This window comes from the organism of the source record quoted next, unplaced genomic scaffold, assembly GCF_019419815.1.
Source record: "Pyrus x bretschneideri cultivar Hongxiangsu unplaced genomic scaffold, Pyrus_bretschneideri_v1 Contig25, whole genome shotgun sequence".
Taxonomy (NCBI): Eukaryota; Viridiplantae; Streptophyta; class Magnoliopsida; order Rosales; family Rosaceae; genus Pyrus; species Pyrus x bretschneideri.
Window position 1 is genome coordinate 5,017,745 of NW_025999557.1, and position 26,393 is coordinate 5,044,137.

Genomic DNA, 26,393 nt, shown 5'->3' on the forward strand with positions numbered 1-26,393 from the left:
TCCGTTTCACTGCCAACAATAATCCATAGCGGTATTCATCTTTATTTGTAAGTAAGAAGTTTTAAATTTGATTTTCGCGAAAGAGAAATTTAAACCACTTTATTATGGTTAGCTCCGTGTGAAGGTTAGCCCACTTCTTCACTCCCTTAGACCAAACTCATCCCTAAGCTAAATGCTATTTTTTAGGTTTTATTCCCCCCTCCACAAACCTAACCCAATCTATGTGACATCCCACATCGTCCAGGGGAGCGATCCTTAAATGTATATTCCCATCCTTACCTAGCACGAGGTCTTTTGGGAGCTCACTGGCTTCGGGTTTCGTAGGAACTCCGAAGTTAAGCGAGAAGGGGGCTAGAGCAATTCCATGATGGGTGACCCACTGGGAAGTTGCTCGTGAGTTCCCAAAAACAAAACCGTGAGGGAATGGTAAGCCCAAAGCGGACAATATCGTGCTACGGTAGTGGAGTCGAGGCCGGGAAGTGATCCGCCCCGGGCCGGGATGTGACAATTTCGGCCCCGGGCCGGGATATGACAAATTGGTATCAGAGCCAATCCCTGGCCGCGTGTGTGCTGACGAGGACGTCGGGCCCCTAAGGGGGGGTGGATTGTAACATCCCACATCACCCAGGGGAGTGATCCTTAAATGTATATTCTCATCTCTACCTAGCACGAGGCCTTTTGGGAGCTCACTGGCTTCGGGTTCCGTAGGAACTCCGAAGTTAAGCGAGAAAGGGGCTAGAGCAATCCCATGATGGGTGACCCATTGGGAAGTTGCTCGTGAGTTCCCAAAAACAAAACCGTGAGGGAATGGTAAGCCCAAAGCGGACAATATCGTGCTACGGTGGTGGAGTCGGGCCCGGGAAGTGATTCGCCCAGGGCCGGGATGTGACAATCTAACCCATGCTAAATGTATGGGCTAAAAGTTAAAAGCAAAACAAAAGCCAAATTCCTCCCAGGATTTAGTCCAGAAAATGGTGTGGGCACCATCAGCGGGACCCCACCCACATGGACATGTCTCTCAAGATTTGTTGAATTTAACGGCTGAGATCGAATATAATCAAATCTAACGGTAAAAAAAAAGATCTAAAGACCTAAAATTGAATTTAACGGCTAAAATAATTAAAAAAATTATTTAACTCAAAATTAGTGATTTTTCAATATTGATCGGAATTTAAATATTTTTAGGTTAAAATGTTCATAAAATTAAATTATGATAGTGTACATAATTTATGCTAAATGTGTGGGCTAAAAGCTAAAAACCAAACAAAAGTCAAATTTCCCCCAGGATTTAGCCCAGAAAATGGTGTGGGCACCACTAGTGGGACCCCACCCACATGGGCATGTCACTCAGGATTTATTGAATCTAACGGCTGAGATCGAATATAATTAAATTTAACGGTAAGAAAAATATCTAACGGCCCAAATTTAAATCCAACAGCTAAAATAATTAAAAAAATTATTTAACTCAAAATTCACCCAATTTTAGTGACTTTTCAATATTTATTGGAATTTAAATATTTTTAGGTTAAAATGTTCATAAAATTAAATTATGATAGTGTACATAAATTTTTTTTTTAAATTACTTTAAAAGAAAAAATTAGCCTAAATTTATTCTTTAATAATCTCAGGTTAAAAAATTTAGGCCATAAGAGTTGGAGCAAAAAAACTATTTCTGAGCTAAAAATTTTAGGTTTTAGCCCAAGGGTTGGAGATGTTCTTAGTGTAGATATTGTTTGTTAAAAAAAATAAATAAATATAATTTCAGATTCGGATCAGGTCACTTCGGGGTAAAATAGTTTGGGTTTTGGCCTCTTGGGTTCTAGCAGGCCCATTTCATCGGCCGAACGACAATCCCTAGCTCCATTTCTCTTTATCAGTCTCCCAACTGAAAGCCTTTTCTTTTTCTCTTCCAATAAAAGCGACATTTTACCTTTTGGTACGAGCGGTATTATAATTTAACTAATATAAATTGCAGGAATGAGGTTTTAAAATCGGGTCTACAAGGGGAGTACATATGATCTAGCCAATATAGCTACATCCGCGTCTACATCGATATTCTATTTTAAACTAATCAAGTTGGGAGAGACGATGATCCGTACTCAAGCGCATAATAGGAAGCACACCCACTCTAGCCAGTACGTCTCTACGCCAACGTCTGCGTCTCCCAACTCATCACTTTGTAAAGGAAAACGTAATGAAGATTAAGGTATGGGCTTCGAATTGATTGCTCTAAACTTGGACTTTGTAGTATAGCCCAAAAGCTTTGGACTCTCAAGCAAAACGTTAAACGGGTTACCAGCTTCATTTGTGTACCCTGTTTAGAACGTATTTAGATTAGAAAATCATGCTTAAACTTTCTTGTTGCGCAAGATATATGAGGATTGTTCTTGGGTAATTTAGTTATATTATTCCTGGAAATTTCAGAAACTCAAAATTTGTGGATGCAGTCTCATCAGTTTCCAATTTCTACTTGGGTTTTTTTGTTGGTAGGATTAGGACGAGTCTTTGTATGGTGAAAATGACACGAAAACATGTTCAATAAAATTTGAAAATTGATCAAATATTGTGAATTAACATAAGTTCACGGCTTTGAAAATGGGTTTTATATTAATTTAGTAAAAATTGAAAATTGATCAAATATCATGAGTTCACATAAGTTCATGGCTTTGTTAAAAATCTCGCGTATAATTCATCACGTAGAGGTGAATGAAGGAAAATGTTATATGTTATATCAAACCTATAGGCTTGCTATGATCTTGGCCGTCCGTTTACAAACATTAAAACTAAGAAACGAAGCTATCAAAATGGATCAAACAGTTTTTTCTTCATGAACATGGCTGCAAAGCTGATATAAAAGTATCAATCCACGCAAAACTAACGATAAAATTCATCACCAAAACGATCTCCCTCTAACTATTTCTTGTAATTTATTATACGACACTACCAACTTTTACCAACTTTAAGCTTCATTTCTCAGCCTCATCCCTTCTGAATCTTCATAAACCTGCAGAAAAGTCATCATACAGTTCTAGTTCCGGCCGATCCCTATTCCCACCGTTTGCTGCTCTGTCACCGTTGGCTCTGCCGTTTTCATCTAACTTCCCACCATTCTTGCCGTTGGAGTTCCCAGTACCGTTCTTGCCGTTGGATTTACTGTGTGATGTTTCGTTGCCGTTGGACTTCCCAGAGTTGCCCTTCCTGTCGCCATTGGCTTCGCCGTTTTCCTCATTCGACGGTGCTGAAGGATAGGGATAAGGAGGAGGACACCCCTTTAAGATGGAGTGTTTTACAAGATGCTCTACCACCTCTATGAGGTGTTTAATCTTATGTGAGTTTTTTCTAGATTCCACAAGCAAATATTCAAGGCGGTCATCCACCTTGAAAGAGCAGGCATCACCCTTCAAAATGCCCTTCAGAGCTTCATTTACCCTACCTTGAAAGAGCTTCATTCACCTCACAAGTAGATATGGTCAATACTTTTGGCCATATCATAAGCTTCATTCACCTTGAAAGAGCTTCATTCAACCCCACAAGCTCTTTCAAGATGGGGTGAATGAAGCTCCGAAGGGCATTCTAAAGGGTGATACATCCTCTTTCAAGATGGATGACCCCCTTGAATATCTTCTTGTGGAATCTAGAAAAAACTCACTTAAGATTAAATACCTTATAGAGGTGGCAGAGCATCTTGTAAAACACTCACTCCCAAAGGGGTGTCCTCCTCCTCCTCCTCCCCGTTCTCCAGCACCGTCGAAGGAGGGAAATGGCGGAGCTAATGGCGACGGCAAGAATGGTGGGAAGTTGAAGGGAAATGGTGGAGTCAATGGCGACGGGAAGGGCAACTTTGGGAAGTCCAATGGCGATGGAGCATCACACAACAAGTTCAACAACAAGAATGGTATTGGGAACTTTAGCAGCAAAAACGGTGGGAAGTCGGATGGAAACAGCGGAGCCAACGGTGATGGAGCAGCAAAAAGTGGGAATGCGGATTTGTCGGAACCGAAACTGTACGATGACTTTTTTGCAGGTTTTTGAAGATTCAAAAGGGAGAAGACTAAGGAAGCTTAAAGTTGGTTTCATATAATAAATTACAAGAAATAGTTAGAGTGAGATCGTTTTGGTGATGAATTTTGTTGTTACGTTTTGCTTGGATTGATACTTTTATATCAGCTTTGCAGCCATGTTTATGAAGAAAATGTTGTTTAATCCATTTTGATAGCTTCGTTTCTTTAATGTTTGGAATACAAAAAGGATTCAAAGTTGGAATTCACTGCAAACTTGAATTGAAGGAGATTGAATTGAAAGAGATAATAGAGAGGGCAAAGATGAAGGTGTATGAATTATAACCCAATATCCACCCTATTTATGGACATTTGAAGCTGAAGGTAAGAAGTGTCACACATATAAGAATCCTATCTAAAATTCGCACAACCAATTACATCTCGACATGTGCCACTTGAAATCCTATCTGAAAAATTATTAAGATTACATATTGACAAGAAATCTGGAGAGTTACTCACATATCGACACGTGACACTCGAAATCCTATCTGAAAAATTATTGAGATTACATATCGATAAGAAATTTGGAGAGTTACTCACATATCGACACATGGTACTTGAAATCCTATCAAAAAATTTATTGAGAATACATATCGACAAGAAATCTGGAAAGTTACTCACTTTAGCGACACGTGTCACTCGAAATCCTATCTGAAAAATTATTGAGATTACATCTTGAAAAATTATTGAAGTAGTTTAATTTAAGTAACCATATTAATTCAACTAAAATAATGAATTATGTTTCGGCTATGGCCGTTTGGCCCTCTTGGTTGGAGATGGTTTTTTGTCACAGGACTATGTTTGTCCTATGATCCTTTCGCCCTCTCGGTTGGAGATGGTAAAAAATATGACATGACACTGTTCATTAAAATATTAATTTCTTGGAGGACTATAGGGCTAAAGGGAGCCCTCTGGCTTTCCTTCAGTTGAAAATGGCCTAAACGGACGACCAAGATTATAGCAAGCCTATAGGTTTGATAGAACATATAACATTTTCCTTCATTCACCTGTATGCGATGAATTATAAGCAAGATCTTTAACAAAGCCGTGAACTTCTGTTAACACATGATATTTGATCAATTTTCAATTTTTACTAAATTATTATAAAACCTATTTTCAAAGCCGTGAACTTATGTTAATTCACAATATTTAATCAATTTTCATATTTTATTGAACCTATTTTCGTGTCATTTTCACCATACAAAGACTCATCCTAATCCTACCAACAAAAAAACCCAAGTAGAACTGGAAACTGATGGGACTGCATCCACAAATTTTGAGTTTCTGAAATTTCCAGGAATTCAACTTTGGAGAGCATGTTTTGTATGGATATCGAGGAAATTCAACTTTGGCAAAACACAATGGAGGGGAAGCTTTGGCATTGCAAGTTTGCAAACCAGCAGCGAGCCTCCGAAACGAACAACTTCTCTCATACAGTTATACTCATGTTCATCTGCAAACCACCTCCGAAGCGCTCTCTAATTGCTGCGCATCACATTCACTGAAATCTTCTCAATCGAACATTGTGGCACAGGCTCGGTTCATTTCCGAGTGCTTGTGTGTGTGATAAGATGATGGAAATGGTGTTCTGCTCGGTATATGGTTGGTTCAGTCGTAACATATCATCTAAACGGGTTTTATTCTGGATGTAAGCTAGATGAGTTTTTCATACTGAGTAAATAAACAATAGATAAGCGTCTAAACGTTCATAGAAAATGATGAAAAAATCTATCACAACAACATGTAGAGAACCGATTCACTACCCTCACGGTATCAAAACTGTTTTTACATTGCTCGAGTAGTAATTCAATCAGCAACATTACAATTATCCAAATATCAAAACAAGTTCGAAAACTTACACAAACTATGCTTGCTTCGAAGAACCTTGAATAGTCTCCAAAAGATGCTGAATTCTGTACTTCATAACAGGCTGACCTTTATGCGTTTTCTTAAGCATCTTCTCCCTAGCAGACTTCCTTCGCGCTTCCGCCTTTTCTCGTTCTTCCTTCTTTGCCTGAATAATCGCCTCCCTCTCCATTCTCTCCTTCTGTTCATCTTCATGTTTCATCTTATACATTTTCATTATACTACGAGCACCGTACTTCTTTTTCTTCTTGTCATTCTTCCTCATCTTACTACCACCTCCAGTTTCGTTCTCCTTTTGACTACTATCTCCAGCTCCATTCTCCATTTTACTACCACATTCAGTCTCATTCTCCTTCTCACTAACATATCCCGTTTCGCTCTCCTTTTTACCATCTTCGGTTTCCATCTCCTCCTGTACACCGAAACAATACACAACTTGAGACTTCAATCCCCAAATAATGTTTTCACAACAAGATTTCAATTGGGTTTTCTTCACACACAATCCTTGTCCCTAATTTCAAATAAAATCCAACAAAACATAAGCCAAAGAAATCAAACCTCGAAGCGGCTTATCGCCAACGGAGGATTGCTCTGCTGTTGTTTCAGTGACTTCTTATACTTGTTCACATATTTGGAATTCTTGTAGAACTCCTTCTGCTTCTCTGATACAATAAACAGAACCAACCAAATTCATTAAAATCACAATAAATCATACCCAACAAGCAAAAAATAAATAAAAATTAAAAGAAGATCATATAAACAGAAAAATTATTGAATCAGAAACAAATAAAAATTGAAGAAAAATAAAAACAAATCGAAATGAAATCAAAAGAGAGGGGTTTTTCATACTAATCAAAGCTGGGTTGAAGTAGCTGCTGTTCGATTTAGCATTCGCAAAGGCCTCGAGCGAAAGGCCTTGACCGCCCATCCTCCTCATGTTCTTCTTCTTCTTCATGCTATTCGATCTCGAGCCGCTGAATTTCTCTCCGTTTCCTTCATGTTTTGGGTGTTGATTCTTCATTGTTGAGCGGAATTTGGGAAGTATTGACAAATTGGGGAGGAAAGAGGACGAATTGGAAACCCTAATTTGCGGATTAGGGGTACGTAAAGTGTGAGCTAGTGCAAGTGCAAAGGAGAGACTTGCAGAGGATTTGCCCAGGCAACACAAATTTATTTGTAAGCCGCTGGATTTGCATCGACGGCTATGATTTGTTGGTCAGAGAATCTACAACAATATTAGTTAAATTTCGATTAGACAATTGTTACTGGAACTCTAAAATCTCATTTTGGATTCAAAATTTTCTATAATTAGAAAGAAAAATACATTTGTGAGAAGTATAGAATGAGATATTTGGGAGTGCTGATAACAGTTCATTTTTATTATTGTAGCTAACCAAATGATCCAACAATACTAGCTATCAGTGGCGGATCTAGGAAATAATATTAGGAAGGTCAGTAAGAATAATGCGCACAGCGCGCAATTTTTTTTTTTTAACATAAATAGCATGCATATTGTCATTTCATCGAGTATTGGTAGGCCTGAAGTCATTTGGAAATGTATATTGCACACCTGTTAATGCCTCATTTGCATGGTTAACTAACATGCTCCAAGGCTGCTCCCATGTGAATGCTTAACAAAGAAACACACTAACAATGTTTGATATCATCGCATCCCATTAATACATTTGTCCAATAATAATGATGCTTTATTATTCTTTAAGATCACATTTCATTTACTTTGCATTTTTAGATAGTTTTTTACTTGTTTTTTTATTTTTATTTTTATTTTTCTGCCTACAATTGTAATCACAACCAACAAACAAGTCAGAGGTAAATAATATTAGGAATAGATTGTAAATGGGAAACACCTCTCTAATGCATTTTATCAAGCAGTTAACATACATATATGAAGGGCAACTCCAACCTTTAAAGGGGCAGCACCCAAGTCATCTATAAATGTTCATTGAAGTTCAGAGGGTCAGCACTCAAGTTATTCGTGGACATTCACTAAAGTTCAGGGGGTCAGCTGACCCCCTGCCCCTCAATGCATCCGCCCTTGCTAGCTATTTTATAGTTTTTAATGTTTAGTAAAAATTTAACTTTCTTTCCCCTCCTAGCTAATCTTGTTAGTTACTATTTACGAAGTTAAGATAGCTAGTCTGTTGGAGCACATTTTTTTTTTTTTTTTTAGTTTTAGTCGCCAAAAAGTCTCATTAGCTAGGTTGTTGGAGATGCTCAACAGAGGATTTGATCTCATGTGCATAGGGAGCACATCCGCTTAACCCCTTGGGTACATCCACGGATTCTTTAGCATGTTGCTATGCTCGTATTTGCCCCTTTAAACCATTTACAATGTTGGGCAAAAAATAAATGAAAGTTCTAACAGAGTTAGCCAAAAATATCATTGCTCCACATTTATAACAACTTCGTGAACAAATATTCACGAATTTTTAGTTTTGAGACCAAATCTCCAATTGGACCAAAGTTCCCTTACTCCAATACTCTCAACAATATAAAGAATGATTTGGATGCATGGTCTCTCCCAGCGGAACTTTCAATTTGAAAAGTGTTTGTTAATTAGATTAGGAAAGATGTTAACATTTTATCATCATTTTTTTTTTATTGGAGCAATATGTTTTGTAAGGGTATGTGTCTGCCTACTTAGTAGATTAAGTTGACAGCATTTGTTAACTAGATTAGATTTATCGCTACATTTGTGATCAGATTAGGTTTTCTCCATTCTATTTGCGGTATGCAATTACTTTGGTACGAAAAGGCCACATGGTAGAACCAACCAATAACAGTATTGGCAAAGAAAAAGAGAGAGAAGATAGAAACATTAATGGGGAACTGGCTAGCTAGAACTAGAAGAACAGCAGCTGTTCCAATTTGCAATATCCATAGTGGCCTTAAGGATATCTAAACCCTAATGGCAGTCTTAAAATGTATTCATTTGGATAATTAGGTATTTCATCCACTCTAAGTCATCACACAACTGATTCATTTGTTTCTGTAGTTGCATCTTCAACCTTGCTTGTCATGCTCTCCAACCGAGCATCTTCGACCTTGCTTGTCATACTTTCCGACCGAGCATCTTCAACCTCGCTTGTCATGCTTTCTGACCGAGCATTTTCAACCTTGCTTGTCATGCTCTCCGACCAAACATCTTCAACCTGGCTGTCATTTGTGTCTTCTTCCTTCGACTGATTGTCATTTTCTGCAACCCCATTTCCATTTGGTATCTCTTTGAGAATATATTGGGGTAAGACGGCTTTCTTTGAGTTCTTGAACACTAGGTACATGATCATCTGCGCAATCCCGAACCCGAACCCTAGGATGTTTGGTGCCTAAACATGGAAGAAAAAACGCAAAAAAGATTTAAAACAGTGGGGCAGTATTATAGTGCAACATCACATATGTTACTTAGAGGTCAAGGAACCGAGAATTCGTACTGCTATGAATAAATCTCTTAGTAGAAGGCCATAGAAGAACCACATTACAGCGCATAGAGTTAAGCAGAACGACAAAGGGAAGGACATGTATTCCACACTCCTTGTTTTAATAACTAGCCTCTGAAAATGGTAAAAGGAGATGATAAATTAGGTGAATTGATCCGTATATATTAACAAAAATACTTGGCTTAGTGTGAATAAATTCTCTTACCATTATACTAAGAGGAGCAGCAAATACACATACAGAAAACACAACGTTAGTCCACCCAACGATTTTAATCCTCAGATAAGGATCTGGGATTAAGGAAGTAGCAAATAAGATCACACCATAAGCCCCCACATTGAAAAGGATAAGTAGCTTAGCCGTATAAATCTACAAAACCAGAACAAAATTGTAAGCGAATAAATAAAAGCTGAACGTGAAATGTTTTATAGGTACGCCAAATCGGATCGCACCTAACCCTACAAGATAGAGCGTATTATTATTATGTACCCTGATTTTTGCTGGTGCATAAATCATGTAGATTACAAGATAACTTGTTTCGATGACGCAGGCGATGGAATTGATGGTGATGAGCATGAAAGCATGTCCCTTGAGGAAGGCATAGTAGAGCATCAACATGGCGCTAAACAGTGCCACTGCATAAGGTATAGATTGGAATCCCTCTGTTGATTTTTTCTTGAAAATCCTATAAAATGTTGGCCTAAAAAAAAAAAAGGAAAAAGAAAGTTAGATAACAATTACAGATGATACATGAAAATCCCATATGCATATATGTGTGAGAGAGAGAGAGAGAGAGAGAGAGAGAGAGAGAGAGAGAGGGAGAGGGATTACAGTGGAGCTAGTAACACCATGAAGGACACAATGTTACCTGTAGAAATGAAAAAAGAAAAAAGAAAATTGAGAGAACTTAGAATTGAAACCAAGTCGAAGACGAAATAGAAGAAAGAATCAGATTAACTGGGGAAGTTTGGTAAAGGGAGATAGAAAAATTAGAAATTAATAAGCTAGGGGTTAGGGTTAGTAGCCAGGGCTACCTAGAATGCCAAAAACTGAGGCCAAGAGAGGAGCATCAGGGGCTGCCATTCTTAGCTTGATGAAGCTCTTTAATGACTGAGAGAGTTTTGAGGCCGAGGGCTCTCCAAAAACTCAAACACTCAGAGCTTGCTATAACTCTTGCATAGTATGCGCTTATATACAAGAGAGTAGAAGGGAAAAGGAAAAGGAAGAGAGAAGAAAAAAGAAACCGACTTGATGAGTTAAGTTAGCTGACTGTTTTGGGAGCTAGCTGTGAACACACTGTATTTGTGTGGTTTGATTGGGTGTCTTGTGGTTTTGGGCAAGGAATTAGTGAGCTTGGAAAGCTCCATCGTGAATTGGGAAATTAAACTCATAGCCGGCTAGCTAATTACTAGACGTACTAATTAATCTTTGAGAACAGAAATGCTAAGAGGACTCTTTTAAAAATGGGACTCTCCATAAATTATCTGTCACCTCATAGTTTAACATCAATTATCGTATCAATATTATAAAACATTGTGCAAAAATATGAGGTGACAGAGATTTAGAGTTTAATAAATTTGGAGTTTAATATTTTGTTATTGGCCTTAGTTTCGTGGAGCTTGAGCCATGAGGTTTCGTGAAGCAAACAGTTGAGCGTTGAGCAACAACAAAACCAAAAGGGTTTACATTGGATACCTGATAGGCCACTGGCGGTTACGTTTCAAGGCCTTTATGCAAAATGTATTGTCATGTGTATTCGTTGTATTGTATATATGCAGTGTGTTGTAGATCACTTCATAACTTTTGCTTGCCAATTGTCAATTGGAGCACGCTTAGCTTTTGTATTCTTACATGAACAAGAGGTCTTTTTGTCAACTCAATATACTAGCGTATGATACCAAATTAAAGCAGTTTATTATGTGTATGCTCCAATTCACTAACATAATAAATATCCATTTTGCGCGTCTTGATTGTAGTTTTGGTGTGACAGTCACATTGCTATATGACATTACAAGTTATTAATTCTATATCATAGTTTTTGTTTTATTTTTTTTAGTACAATACTATATCATAGTTACAAAATGAGAGAAGCTGACTTACACTGGAGATACTACTGTCAAGATTTCCTCCGTTGTCACATAATAACACCATGGTACCATCCTTGTGCCATGGAAGCTTCTTTTATTAATCTTGCTCTAGTGAAATAAGTATTTTTCTTTAATAAAATATTAACCATGTCGTCTATTCATGTCAAAACAAGCGAATGAATAACAGTAACGTACCGGTTGCGAACTATCACACTATTAATCTGTCATACAATGAAATCCAAAACTTTGATATTATTGTCCTGTGTGCTACTTTTTTTAACACATCATGTGAGAAGTTGGCAACTTATTTAACCCAATAGTGTGAGTATTGCCATATGCCAGTTAAGATTTTATCTGCAAAAGCTATATCTTTAATCTTTAATCGTGCTTATAATGGAATGGCAACTTTAATTAGGTAATTAGATTTCCACATTGAAAAGAGAGAATTTGCGGCTAGATTTAATATTGATCCATCAAATGTTGAAAAACCAGCACAATTTCTTGAATTGTGTGTGTTATGCGCAGCGTAGTGCATGCCAGATACCACTTTGCAACGTTTTGATTTTCGCATAAACCTTTTTTAGCAGCCATGCAATGCATGTCCACTTAACTTGTTAGGTTTCTTTCTTGTTCAGATAAGGGCTTACTTTATATTTCATTCAGAATTGTTATACCGCTATATAAGTTAAGACAGCGTTTAAAACTATTTCAATTTTAGTTTTTGGTTTTACAGAATCTTCGGAAAAATAAAGAAAAAAGACGATGCGAGAGATAATAAATGAACAAAGAAAAGCTCACAAAATAAGAACCAAAACCTATTTTCAGTTGTGTTTTCACTATCAAGATTTGTTTTCATTCTTCATCCCTCGTTTTCTCTATATTTTTGTTTTCAAAACAAAGTAAATGTCAAACGAGCCCAATGATTAGTTTTCATAATCATATAACCATGTAAATATATGCATGTATGTGGGTATTTAACTTATACCAATACACTTATCTTACACTTTTTCCTTTTTTGGTTGGTCTTTCTGGATTTTCTTTGTAATCTAGTGCATCCGCAGTGGCCCTGAAACAAACTATAAATACAACAGAAGGGGCCTCTTGCAGCGTAGAGGTTAGAAAGTGTACGTCTTTCTGTTTGTCATGTTTTTAATTTGTTAGAAAATGCAGTCTTTTAGAACTATCGTGTGTGTATATCATCTATATATTATCTTTTATATATATATATATATATATATCTATATATATATTAATATACTCTGCAAAGTCTAATTAAAACTATATAGGATTTTAACTTCGTAAATAAATTCCTATTATTTTGATATGGTTGAAACAATTACTATATAACGAAGAAATAACCTTTTTGTTGTATAAATTTCAATTTTCTTGCGTTTTCTATCCTACGATGAGGAAATTACTTTCACTGGCGCTTTGAAGGCCTTTAAGAACGAAAAGCTTCACCAGTGTCGGGTGTAGATCCTCACCGTAGACTTTTCCTGAGGGTGCTACAACGAGAATCTTGTGAGGAGCTCAATCTTCTTGCTAAAAACATTCCGTGGACGAAATGAGGACTTCTAGTGACGAAACAATTCCTCCCTAAACATCTATTTTTTTGGTAGTGTATGAAGAATCAAGTTACTGTATATCTTTCTAGCCTAATCTTTCTCCACGTAGAAAAAAAATGTTACTCAAGAAAGCAATTAACTATTTTTCTTAGAAGAAAAGAAGTTTACTTGCAAGTAATATATTGGTACGAGTAAGAGACCATAAAAAGAACGAAAAGTTTCTTCTGGGTAAATTAAAACTGACAAATATGATGAAGCTGGAAAATACCTACAAGGCTTAATCTTCTATTTCTCTAAGCAATATGTGATTAATAACCATGTCATTGAACATGAATCATACCAGAGTGGGAAAAGGAAACAGAAACCCCTCTTGCTCAAGGTTGTAGCTAGGATTTATATTGGGTATGTGGGCTAATTTATTTTCCTTGTAGTATGGAGCGAAATTTTCCGGTTTGAAATTCGGACCTTGATTTCTTTCGATTCATGAGTCTCTTTGATGGAGAAAAATTTTAAGTGTTAATTAAGGGTAGGCTAGATTTTTGTTTTGTGCAACAATCGACTTAATATTCCATAATACATATTTTTTCTAACACTAAAATCATCTTTTCATATTTGGGGTCTGCTAGATTTCAGGGCAGCCACTAGCTGGCTCCGTTGCTCTTACTCTCTTAGTAGAATTTTTTTATATTTTATTTTGATATGGCCGAAGAGAGGGATTCAAACATGGGACATCTTCCAATTTGATAAAAATCACTAAACCAATAATATTGCTATTCTTAGCTAGCAGTTTTCATAAATTTACAAAAAAACAAAATTTAAATATTGAGTTCAATGTTTTCTGTTGTTTATCCTTTGATTAATACTTCTAAGCCACTTTGGTATGTACTTACTAGAGACGTGCATCCTAAAATGGTTCGTCATTTGCCTCATTGCACATACATGCATTCTACTATATATATATGGGTTAAGATTTGGGGATACATGCTTTTAAAAGGCCACTTTATAATGTATTTTAATGATTTGAAGCGTCTATATTTTAGCACATCATTCATATATCATCCTTAAAAAAATAGACAAATTCAAAACATTAAGACATTCATTTGTAATAAAGAAAATGAACGAATACGGTTCTGTAAAAAAACATTAAGTTTAATCCAACGGTCATATGATTTTGAATTTGGGTGATTTTTGGTAGACATGATCTTTGAGGGAGGACATAAAAGATAGACGGTTGAATAATTGAAATACATTATAGAGTAAGTCCCACATAAACATGTGTCAAAATAAGTGTGTGTCACAAGCGAGTGTCCCTAAATAATATATATATTTCTTTGGTGATAATTGTCTGACAAAAAAATTTAAGCAAGACAAAAACTGCTCGTATGGAAAAAAGCCCTCATTTTTCCATATAAAGCGTCTTACCAACCAATATACATGTAACTCAAAACCAGTATTGCAATGCATCTTTTCAAAGACATGCGTATGCATCTCATCTGTATTTACAGAAAAGGAAAAACTATGCAGGGTAATTAATTGCTATGCTAATATGGAAAACTACGTTATATTTCTTTATTTGATAAAACCCTAATAAGGAAATTTAAGCAATTAAAGGAAAAAACTGCTCATATGGAGAAGTATATAATTTTTCCTTAAAAAAAGTTTTAAGAAACTTAACAAATATGCAGCCTACCAACCATGGCTATTAAATATTCGTATACTATTTAAGCAGCTTTGGAGTTGCAGAAAATTATATTAAGCCTTCTACCAAGTTCTCCCTAATCAAAATCCCATGACGCAGATAATGAAACCAGTTCGTGATGTTGTTTGCATCTTCCTATCTACTAGCTTCTTGCTGTTCTCAGTTTGGGATGGCTCTAGTACTACTACTACTGCTGAAGCCAAGCCCTATGGCTTGACCATGGGACTCATACACATTCATTCACCAGCATCACCTCTCTATCCTGGCAATATTTCTTATACGGAAAAAATTCGGAGACTCGTAAACCGATCCGCTGCCCGAGCTCAACACCTCGATTCTACCATTTCATCGGCTCTCAACACATATATTAGTACAAATCAAACGATCACCAACAATTTGATCCGTCCGAAGCTCCAATTTCAGCTTATTGCAACTTACATTATACAAGTTGGCCTTGGCACTTTCGATGCGGCTTTTCCTGCGGATCCATTCAAATCGTTCTACTTGTACATCGACACCGGGAGCAGCCTCGTATGGAATCTCTGTGAGGATTGTCAAAAGCCTCCAAACGAATGCTTTCATACCAAGGCACCCCCTTACCCTAACAGCCAGTCCAAATCTTATAAGCCTCTCCCTTGCGGTAGGCATCCCCTTTGCAAACCAGGCCAATGCGTCGGGGATTTCTGCTCCCAAGACATTACGTACCTGAGTGGCTCCGCCATCCGTACCATTCTCGCAGGCATGATAATCCTCTCGCAATATTAATTTTTTATTACGTTCTTCTTTTGATACAGATAACATGTTGGGACCTCGGTGCAAGAGTGATTGTCTGCTTTTAACAATTTAAGATACAAACCCTTTTATAGAGTAAACTATTTAGACACTCAAAGCTAACCCGGTTGATGACACTCTCTCATAGAGGTCAATTTTGTGTGTTTGGATGAATATTATTTTCTGATTTGAATTCTCTTTAGACCTTAGTATCCAGAGCTCAAGGACCAAGAAATACGGGCCCTTGGTTTGTGTGAAAAAGAAATCAGACCCCTTGGTTCGTGTGAGGTGGTCAGCGGAATGAGTTAATGGAGACTATCAGATTCAATTTGAGTGATCTAGATTGCTTGTTCCTTGGGCTTCGGAAAGTGAGATTTGAAGAGATTGCTTAGTCATTGGGCTCCAGAAAATGAGATTTGAAGAGGATCTCTGATTATTATTTTTTACATAACATATGCTTTTAGAGTATCTATTAACATAAGATTTTGCTTGATTGGTTGATTGCAGGAGAAACGTTCCATTTTTTGTCAACCAGCGGGCAGACGGAGCCCATTGAAGGCATAGTGTTCGGCTGTGCATATGATGCAAAAAACACACAATATGATTGGGAGGTTTCGGGAGTTTTGGGTTTGGGATATGCTCCCAATTCGTTTCCAGTCCAAATTTCCAATCTTATTCAAGGAGCATTTTCATTCTGCCTCTGTCGTGATTTGCACACTACAACGTATCTCCGATTTGGTGCGGACATCCCCCAACCGCCACCAGGCAGCGGCAGTGTCACGCCATTAGTCTTCCTTCAAGACATTCCCTATTACTACGTCAATTTGCAAGGCATAAGCGTGGATGAACAAAGGCTTCAAATCGATCCATCAGTGTTTGCTATACGCAAGCAGGGTCAAGAAGGAGGCTGTGTTATGGACAATGGCAGTACATTTACTTCTCTCATTAGGCCTGCTTATGATGCAGTGATTGCGTTCTTGGAGAATTATTTTTCGAAGATTCATGACTTCGTCAGGGCTCCCAGTCCTTCTGACCTTAAGCTCGACTTGTGCTATAAATGGTCGCCGCCGCCACCTTTGGGGTTCGAGGACCTGCCTCCTATTACCTTTCACTTCGAAAATAATGCTAACCTTGAGATCGCACACGAGGACGGATTTATTGAGTTGGACGGTGATACGCCCGGGAATGAAGTTATGTGTTTGGCGATCATGCCGAATGATGTTCGTACTATTATAGGATCGTTGCAGCAAGCGAATTACAGATTCATATATGACCTTAATGGGAGGCAACTAAAATTTACCCCTGAGGATTGTGATAAGAATTCTTGATCGAGCTATCGAGCTTGATTAAAATGCAGTCTCTTCATCTTCTGTTTACCTTTTGGTTCAATAATAATAATAATCATTAGACAATCTTCGTTGATCTATTTCATTCTCTTTAAATGGTTGTGATTTGAAATTTAAAGAAAGGGAGAAAAGAAAAGGGGAAAAGATAGAAATTAAATCCAGGAAGCTAATCAATTAAGTTTAATTTATACTGTAAAGATTTTCATATTAATTATAAGCATATTGCTACATCTATATATCGACAATTCACACACTAAATTGAGGTGCAACAACCACCCAAAAGATAGAAGCCATGGCCAAAGCAATAAGCCTTCGCTTCATTTTATGTGCAAGCATGTTCCTATTGATCAGTAGTACTACTTGTAAGATATATTCTAAAATCATAAGAACAACAACAAGACATTAAGATCACGAATACAATAACGAAATCGACATGAAAAGGAAATAAACTTACCTGTAGAATTCTGAGACATGGTTATGTGAAGCCATTGATGAACTCTAGGTTGTCTTCTCCTTCCAATACTCCAAACTATCCCACTACTATATGAATAGGTTTTTAGTATTATGAGAAATTCAATGTGTGGAACCAGGGACTTAACCTAGTGTTTATATACCATTAGGGTTCCTTATTAGCCGGCCTATTAATAGCTAAGAAGGTCAACCCTATCACCTTGATTGAGTCCTATCATAATGCAATATCTTTGTATTTGAACCTCTAGATGATTCTCCTAGATTAATTGCAATGATTTAAGACTCCACAATTCTTACCTAACTAGGACTCTTAATTTACTTGAATTGCACATCACTGAATAATCAAGTGATTTGTTCCTCAAGTAAACCAATTGTCACACATTGCCATTCACATAACTTTACAGTACTCTTGTACTTGGAAACAAACCCAATGGCTTCACCATGAGGCTGTCCACCGTGACTCGCCCGACTCGCCCGACTCGCCCGACTCACCCTTCTACCTGGGCAACCTTACCCGTGCTCAAACCGTTGACCTACTTGTTTGTCGAACAAAGCTCGCGCGTACTACCTTCCTACCGTTCGTTCTTCCAAAAGTATTAGCTATGCCACCATAAGTCCCCAACAATTTCGCCCAAAAGCCGAGTTTGAGATTCATGCTTTGCTTGGATCCTTCCTGGTTGAGGTAGGCATTGGCAACATCGCAACTAGGACCCCAAAATACGTACCACACTTCTTATCCTTTGATACTGGCGATGATCTTGTATGGACACAATGTGAAGATTGTGCAAAACAGGGCCACAAATGCTTCAACCAGACTCAACCCATCTTCCCGAACGGTCAGTCATCTACTTTCAAGCCAATCCTCAGCGGTCGTAGTCCTGTACATTCCGAAAAGCATACGGTCAAGGGTTATTAGCGAGTGGAATTATGGGACAGGAAACCTTCACTTTTGCTTCAACTCTGCACGGTAGTCACTCAAGCTTGTTCGGTGTAGTCAAAGTCTTGCCGATACGATGGGTGATCTTCAAGTTGTTGGAGGAATCAAGAAGCTCAACAACCAAAACTATAACACGTGGGCAACGTGTATAGAGTCTTACCTTCAAGGTCAAGACTTGTGGGAGGTTGTCGGTGGTAGTGAAGTTACACAACCGGCAGCGGAAGATGCTAACGGCGTCTTGCGGAAGTGGAAAATTAAAGCAGACAAATCAATGTTTGCCTTAAAGACCACAATAGAAGAAGAAATGTTGGAGCACATTCGAGATGCTAAAACGCCAAAGGAAGCATGAGACACTTTTGTTACACTCTTTTCGAAGAGGAACGATACAAAATTGCAACTTCTCGAGAATGAGCTGATATCGATGGTACAACGCGACATGACGATTGCCCAGTACTTTCACAAGGTGAAGTCAATATGCCGCAAAATTTCAGAATTAGATCCAACAACTCCTATTGGGGAAACCAGGATGAAGAGAATAATTATCCATGGTTTGAGACCCGAATATCGAGGGTTCATTGCTGCTATACAAGGATGGCCGACACAACCATCGCTTGTTGAGTTTGAAAATTTGCTTGCAGGTCAAGAAGCTATGGCCAAGCAAATGGGAGGAGTCTCACTGAAGAGTGAAGAGGAAGCGCTCTACACCAACAAAAGCAAAGGCACCTTCAAGCGGTACACTGGTAGTGGATCTAAAAAGGATGGAGAAAAGGTGCAAAGTCACTAAGGAAATGGAGGCTCTCGTTCTGGGGGAGCTTGGAAGAATCGCGGTAATAGTAAAAAGTTTAGTGGCAAGTGTTACAACTGCGGGAAGATGGGCCACATGGCGAAAGATTGTTGGACCAAGAAAGAGCCTGTTGAAAGTAATACTGCTACTTCCAGTTCGAAGGAGAATAGTGAAGATGGCTGGAATGCTGAAGCATTATTCGCTACAGATAGTTCGAAGAAGAATTAGCCCTCACGGTAACAACACCAGAACGCATGGACTACAAAAATGATTGGATCGTAGATTCGGGCTGCTCAAATCATATGACGGGTGATAAACAGAAGCTGCAAAATCTATCTGAATACAAGGGAGGTCGTGTAGTGGTGACAGCCGACAACTCAAGGTTACCGATAACTCACATCGGTAAGACAATAGTTAAGCCTCGATATAATTCTAACCAGGTGCCACTTCAAGATGTTTATCATGTCCCAGGAATGAAGAAAAATTTGCTATCTGTGGCTCAATTGACATCATCAGGCCACCATGTCTTGTTCGGTTCACGAGATGTGAAGGTGTATCGTGACCTCAAAATCTCAGAAACACCAACAATGGAGGGGCGACGATTGGAGTCAGTCTACGTAATGTCAGCAGAATCTGCATATGTAGACAGGACAAGGAAAAATGAGACATCAGATCTATGGCACATGCGGTCAGGTCACGTTAGCTATTCCAAGCTAAGTGTGATGGTGAAAAAGTCGATGCTTAAGGGGCTTCCTCAACTGGACGTGTGAACAGACACAGTATATGCAGGATGCCAGTATGGTAAAGCACACCAATTGCCATATGATGCGAGAATTATACGCGCACAAATTAAACCCTCGTTTGACAATTGTAGTAGAATGGATAAGTGAGGGATCGTTCTAGACCGGGGATTAGGAGGGCTTGCTAAAACCTTCTAAATTGACTTAAAAACATAAAAACACAATATAAAACACTATTTAATGCTCGAAGAAAGCAAAACTAAAAATAAGAAAGATTAAGACTAAGACTTCAACGAAATAGGGGGGAATTGGATTTGGACGAATTTAAACTAAAATGAATACTTGGAAACAAAACCAATTGTAAATATGGTATTTGACGGAAATGAATGGATGGGAAGCTAGCTAAGGGTTCTTTCTCTACACATGATATTTATGCATATGAATCAATTTCCAGTTATTCCTTCATTGAATTATGAATGACAATGCCCCAAATTAACCGTGACATCACTAGTTAACCCTTAGATTTTCCTTATATTATTGGATTGGATGGCATCATTCGACAACCCAAAACATTCTCAAAAGTTCCCTACATGTCATCATAATAGAGATACAATCGAAGATCATTAAGAATAATGAAAACCATAAGCATTGACAAAGCATTTGCAACTATGACATCATGTTACTCATGCTAAGAATTAAACTTAACGCGATCGTGACAAGCGACCTTTTACTACTTTCAAGTATAAGTTAGTAACGATTATGTGAAACCTCCTTAAACTTTAGCCACATATTTATGCATGCTAATTAAGTGTCGACCCTCAATCAACAAACACAAATAAGTTAATCATCAAATAGTTAAACCAATTGCATTCACGAATCAAGAGTTCATAACCGGAATTCATCAATTCATATCACATAAATAATCATGGTATTGAAATCACCCCTAGCCAAAAAGGGTTTAGTTCCTCATAACTTTGAAATCAAAGAAACGCGTAAACATTCCAACAACTCAAACGTGAATTGTATGAACGTTTAGGCCCTCTTATCTTCCTCGTTGTTGTAGCACAAGGTCTAAGGGATGTTGTTGGTGTGTTGAATGGATTGGGGGATTATGGAAATGGAAGAAATGGAGGAGAAAGGGAAGGGAGAATGTGTTTGTAATGTGTTGTGTATGAAAATGAGATGTCAATTGAATGAATGAATGCAAGGGTATTTATAGGAGTAGTGGAGGGAACATATGACTATGTCATTTGTAGGTGAAGTAGGTGGATGTTGTAGGTGAAGTAGGTGGATGTTGTAGGTGAGTAGGTGGATGTTGTAGGTGAAGTAGGTGGATGTTGTAGGTGAAGTAGGTGGATGTTGTAGGTGAGTAGGTGGATGTTGTAGGTGAAGTAGGTGGATGTTGTAGGTGAAGTAGGTGGATGTTGTAGGTGAGTAGGTGGATGTTGTAGGTGAAGTAGGTGGATGTTGTAGGTGAGTAGGTGGATATTGTAGGTGAAGTAGGTGGATGTTGTAGGTGAAGTAGGTGGATGTTGTAGGTGAGTAGGTGGATGTTGTAGGTGAAGTAGGTGGATGTTGTAGGTGAAGTAGGTGGATGTTGTATGTGAAGAAGGTGGATGTTGTAGGTGATTATGAGTGATAAGTGATAAGTGTATGATATGTTAAGTGATAAGTGAATGATTATGATAAGTGATAAATGAATGTATGATATGATAAGTGGTGAATGATAAATGATAAGTGGTGATGATATGTGATAAGTAATGAGTGGTGATGATAAGTATGGAGCATGTGAATTAACTAATGAAGGAAATGCATGTGCAATGACAATGTGTTAGAATGGATGTGTGTTATGCATGGCATGATTGGGATTAGGAAAGGTTTTAAATGTCCTAAAACTAAAGAGAACAAGGTTCCAACATTTTGGTCTTCAATTTCGTCCAACACTTTGGCTCCAAGCATAAGTTATCCATCCTTAGCCCAAAAGTGCTCCAAAAGTCTCCAAAATGCATCTTTTTGCTCCTTTAGCCCTTTGGACCTATAAACACACGAAAATAGCTTAAAGTACTAAAATAACTAAAGAAACATAACGTAAATGCACGAGAACAAGCCATTTAAGTCGCATGAATATGCTCCTATCACCATATGAGGAATCGAAGTTTAAAGCAAAAGAACCATTAGAGTTAGTTCACTCTGATGTGTTCGGACCAGTTAAGCAACCGTCCGTTGGTGGTATGCGGTACATGGTAACATTCATTGATGACTTCTCAAGGTATGTGTGGGTCTTCTTTATGAAAGAAAAATCTGACACATTCTCAAAGTTTAAAAAGTTCAGAGAGTCAGCCGAATGAGAAGTGGGAAAGAAGATCCGTTGCCTGCGCACAGATAACGGGGGAGAATATAGCTCAAGTGAGTTCTCTCAATACCTAAGGGAATGTCGAATACGTCATCAGTACACTTGTGCCAACACACCACAACAAAATAGTGTAGCTGAGAGAAAGAACCGGCATCTTGCAGAAGTCTGTCGAAGTATGCTACATGCAAAGAACGTACCGGGAAGGTTTTGGGCTGAAGCAATAAGGACTACAGCCTTTGTGATCAACAGACTTCCTCAACCAAGGTTAGGATTTGTTTCTCCCTTTGAGAATCTGTGGAACATGAAACCTACAGTTAGCTATTTTCGAGTATTTGGTTGTGTATGTTATGTATTTGTTCCTGATTATTTACGGAGCAAATTTGACAAGAAAGCTGTTAGATGTATCTTTGTGGGATACGACAGCCAGAGAAAGGGGTGGAAATGTTGTGATCCAACAAGTGGAAGGTACTACACTTCACGAGATGTGGTGTTTGATGAAGCGTCTTCTTGGTGGTCATCAGAGAAGGAGGTGCTACCAGACTCTAGAGAATTTGGAGAAAAGCTGCAACAGAAGATGGGGGAGCATACTATCCAACTCCAACCAAGTTCAGATGAATCAGGAGATCCAAATGACGATGATGTCGAACAGAGAGTGACTCAGAATCCTTGGCAAACTGGCATGTATCAACAACCAGACGAAGAAGGTGGGCCTAATGTACCGGAAGAATCAACTCCACAATCTCAACTCCGAAGGTCAACAAGAGTACGGAGACCAAATCCCAAATACGCCAATGCAGCCATAATTGAAGAAGCAACATAACCTGAGATGTTCGAAGAAGCATCACAGAGTTCTGAGTGGATGACAGTTATGAAAGAAGAGCTTGATGCACTTGAGCAAAATCAAACTTGGGATCTGGTACCAAAGCCAAGAGATGTCAAACCCATATCCTGTAAGTGGGTTTACAAGATAAAGCGTCGTCCAGATGGGTCAATCGAGAGGTACAAGGCACGACTAGTAGCTCGTGGTTTTTCTCAACAGTACGGACTAGACTATGATGAAACGTTTAGTCCAGTGGCAAAACTTACAACAGTACGAGTCCTACTTGCACTTGCAGCTAACAAAGATTGGAATCTATACCAAATGGATGTGAAGAATGCTTTCTTGCATGGAGAGTTAGATCGGGAGATCTACATGATGCAGCCAATGGGCTTTAAAAGTGAAGCTCATCCTGAGTACGTGTGCAAGTTAAGGAAAGCACTCTACGGTTTGAAACAAGCACCAAGAGCGTGGTACGGTAAGATTGCAGAGTTTCTAACACAAAGTGGTTATTCAGTAACACCTGCAGATTCCAGCTTGTTTGTCAAAACCAATGAAGGAAAGCTAGCTATCGTGCTAGTATATGTGGATGACTTGATCATAACCGGTGATGATGAGGCAGAAATTCTTCGGACGAAGGAGAATTTATCAGTCCGTTTCCAGATGAAGGAACTTGGCCAACTCAAGCACTTCCTTGGTCTAGAGATGGATCACACACAAGAAGGAATATTTCTCTGTCAGCAAAAATATTTCAAAGATTTATTGAAGAAGTTTGGAATGCTCGAATGCAAGCCAATTTTGACACCGATGGAACCAAACGCCAAAATGTGTGCACATGAAGGAAAAGATTTGGAAGATGCGACAATGTATCGACAATTGGTAGGTAGTCTGATCTACTTAACCTTGACTTGACCTGACATTTCTTATGCAGTTGGTGTGATGAGTCGATACATGCAAAATCCAAAGAAGCCTCATTTGGAAGCAGTTCGACGAATACTGAGATATGTGAAGAGTACAATTGACTATGGTCTTTTGTACAAGAAAGGTGAAGACTGCAAGTTAGTTGGTTACTGTGATGCTGACTATGCGGGAGATCATGACACCAGGAGATCAACAACTGGGTATGTGTTTAAGCTTGGTTCTGGAACCATCTCTTGGTGTAGCAAGAGACAGCCAACGATATCTTTGTCAACCACAGAAGCAGAGTATAGAGTAGCAGCAATGGCAGCTCAAGAGAATGCATGGCTGGTACAGTTGATGAGTGATCTACATCAACCAGTAGATTATCCAGTACCATTGTACTGTGATAACCAATCGGCCATTCGCTTGGCGGAAAATCCAATCTTTCATGCAAGAACTAAACATGTGGAAGTGCACCACCACTTTATCAGAGAAAAGGTTCTACAAGAAGAGATTGAGATGAGACAGGTCAAGACGAATGATCAAGTTGCGGACTTGTTCACAAAAAGTTTAAGTACAGGCAAGCTCGAAAATTTTCACTGTCTGCTCAGCACAGTGCAAAGAATGAGAGCTGACATTGAGAGGGAGTGTTGAGAATCAATGTTAGGTATGGTTGAGTGGAAAAAATTAGGTGCAATTAATGGGTTTTGTGTGGTAGCAAATAATCTTAGTTTAATTAAGTGTGTGGTGTAGCTTTCATTTGGTTTGCTATAAATACCCAAGTCCCCAAGCATTGTAAATCATCCAAGGAAAAACAAAGCCTAGAGCTAAATAAGAAAAGCTTTGCTAATTAGTTTGTTTTGTGAGCTTTCTTTAAGAGTGTGCTCTATTTTTCTTCTTCTTGGGATCATTAGAGTTATCTTGGATACTCTTCTTATTCAACAGCAAATTCCCTAATAAGCCAATTACGTGCCCGTGGATTGAGTGGAAATTTTTCTTACTGCATGCCGCAGTTTGGCGAAGCCGGTCAAGCTCCTCCCTCGACATTCTTGCGTTTCTGGGACGACATTCCTCGAAAACCAGGCACGTTCACAACAAGTTTGGTGCGTTATCCGGGAGAAGGTTACTATTACGTGAACTTGATCGACCTAAGCCTTGACAACAAATGACTTCGTATACCCCCAGTGTTGATTGTTGGCTCAAACAAAGTAGAAAGTAGTCTAAAACCAACAAATAATGTTGGCTACTTTTGTGGTCAAAATTGGTGATTGGCATGCTACATGTGTGAAACAAAACATGGATGCTCTTATGCCTAATTTGTGGTCAAAAATTGGATGCACTTATGCCTAATTCTTTTTTACTTGATGAGAGGCCTTTGGCCCATAAAAGAAGGTGTAGGCATAACTCAAAAAAATGAAGCACCAAGGAAGAAAGGAAGAAGAAAAATAGCAAGAAGCCATTCAGCATAGAGAAGAATTTTCTCAAATTGTCTTGCTTTGTATTTTTGGTTTTCTCTTCCTATTGTAAGTGAGAGAGTTTGGGTTATTCGGGTCTTTAGGAAATTGAGTGATAAACACTATTGTATGTTCTCATTGATTATAGTGGAATACTCCGTCGTCTCCAAACTGGATGTAGGCATTGCCGAACCAGTATAAATCTTGGTGTTCTTGTTGGTATTGTTTCATTTATCTTTTGTCAGTTATTGTGGCTTATTTTTCACTCACACTTGGTTGACGCTTCCGCACAACAAGTGGTATCAGAGCCTAGTGTTTCGACTAGGCGTTCTCGTGGGAGTGAAAAATTTGCTGGCGCTACAGTCCCGTGAATAGTGCCGAGTAGATGGCTGGAGATAAAGATGAATCTGTGAAGGGGAAGGAGTCAGCATCGTCTTCGTCGGCATCTACATCCAATAGACATCAAATTGCTACTACAAGGTTAGAGGTTGATAAATTCAATGGCTCTAATAATTTTGGTATGTGGCAATGTGAAGTTATGGATGTGTTGTATCAACAAGAGTTGGATATGGTTCTGGAAGATAAACCAGAAGATATTGATGACAAGCAGTGGACACGAATTAATCTTCATGCTTGTGCTGCTATTCGATCGTTTCTTGATAAGGAGTTGAAATACCCGTATATGAAGGAAACTTCTGCTAAGGAGTTATGGACAAAATTGGAGGAGAAGTATATGACCAAGAGCGCAGAAAATCGGCTCTTCTTGAAGAAGCGACTCTTCCGATTTCAGTATAGTCCAGGTATTTCTATGCATGAACACCTCAATGATTATAATAAAATACTTGCTGATTTAGCAAACCTTGATGTGAAAATTCCTGACGAGGATAAGGCACTATGTTTGTTAAATTCATTGCCTGATGATTATGATCATTTGACAACTACTTTGTTGTATGGAAAATCCGAGGTGAAACTTGATGAAGTGTCTGCGGCATTGGTGAATCATGAATGTCGAAAGAATGAACTAAAGACTCATAATTCACAAACCGAGGCACTTGTTGCAAGGGGTCGAATAGTGGAAAGAAAATATGT

The 26,393-nt window shown here is 38.4% G+C and overlaps 3 protein-coding genes across 3 annotated transcripts; 1 reads left to right on the forward strand and 2 right to left on the reverse strand.

Annotated features, from left to right (window-relative positions):
• Positions 1–5,738: 5,738 nt before the first annotated feature.
• LOC125478583 (rRNA-processing protein FYV7-like) lies at positions 5,739–7,074 on the reverse strand. Its single transcript, XM_048586887.1, has 3 exons — positions 6,774–7,074; positions 6,483–6,586; positions 5,739–6,336 (listed from the first exon to the last, which is right to left on the reverse strand). Exons 1-3 carry the CDS (start codon positions 6,943–6,945, stop codon positions 5,923–5,925), a joined length of 690 nt encoding a protein of 229 aa, XP_048442844.1. The 5' UTR covers positions 6,946–7,074; the 3' UTR covers positions 5,739–5,922.
• Positions 7,075–8,757: 1,683 nt separating this feature from the next.
• Positions 8,758–10,648, reverse strand: LOC125478654 (bidirectional sugar transporter SWEET9-like). The gene is made up of 6 exons (XM_048587050.1): positions 10,415–10,648; positions 10,212–10,248; positions 9,870–10,080; positions 9,588–9,749; positions 9,377–9,496; positions 8,758–9,271 (listed from the first exon to the last, which is right to left on the reverse strand). The coding sequence occupies exons 1-6, from the start codon at positions 10,461–10,463 to the stop codon at positions 8,912–8,914; spliced, it is 939 nt and encodes a 312-aa protein (XP_048443007.1). The 5' UTR covers positions 10,464–10,648; the 3' UTR covers positions 8,758–8,911.
• Positions 10,649–14,821: 4,173 nt separating this feature from the next.
• LOC125478546 (aspartic proteinase nepenthesin-1-like) lies at positions 14,822–16,830 on the forward strand. The gene is made up of 2 exons (XM_048586805.1): positions 14,822–15,470; positions 16,010–16,830. Exons 1-2 carry the CDS (start codon positions 14,822–14,824, stop codon positions 16,828–16,830), a joined length of 1,470 nt encoding a protein of 489 aa, XP_048442762.1.
• Positions 16,831–26,393: the final 9,563 nt, after the last annotated feature.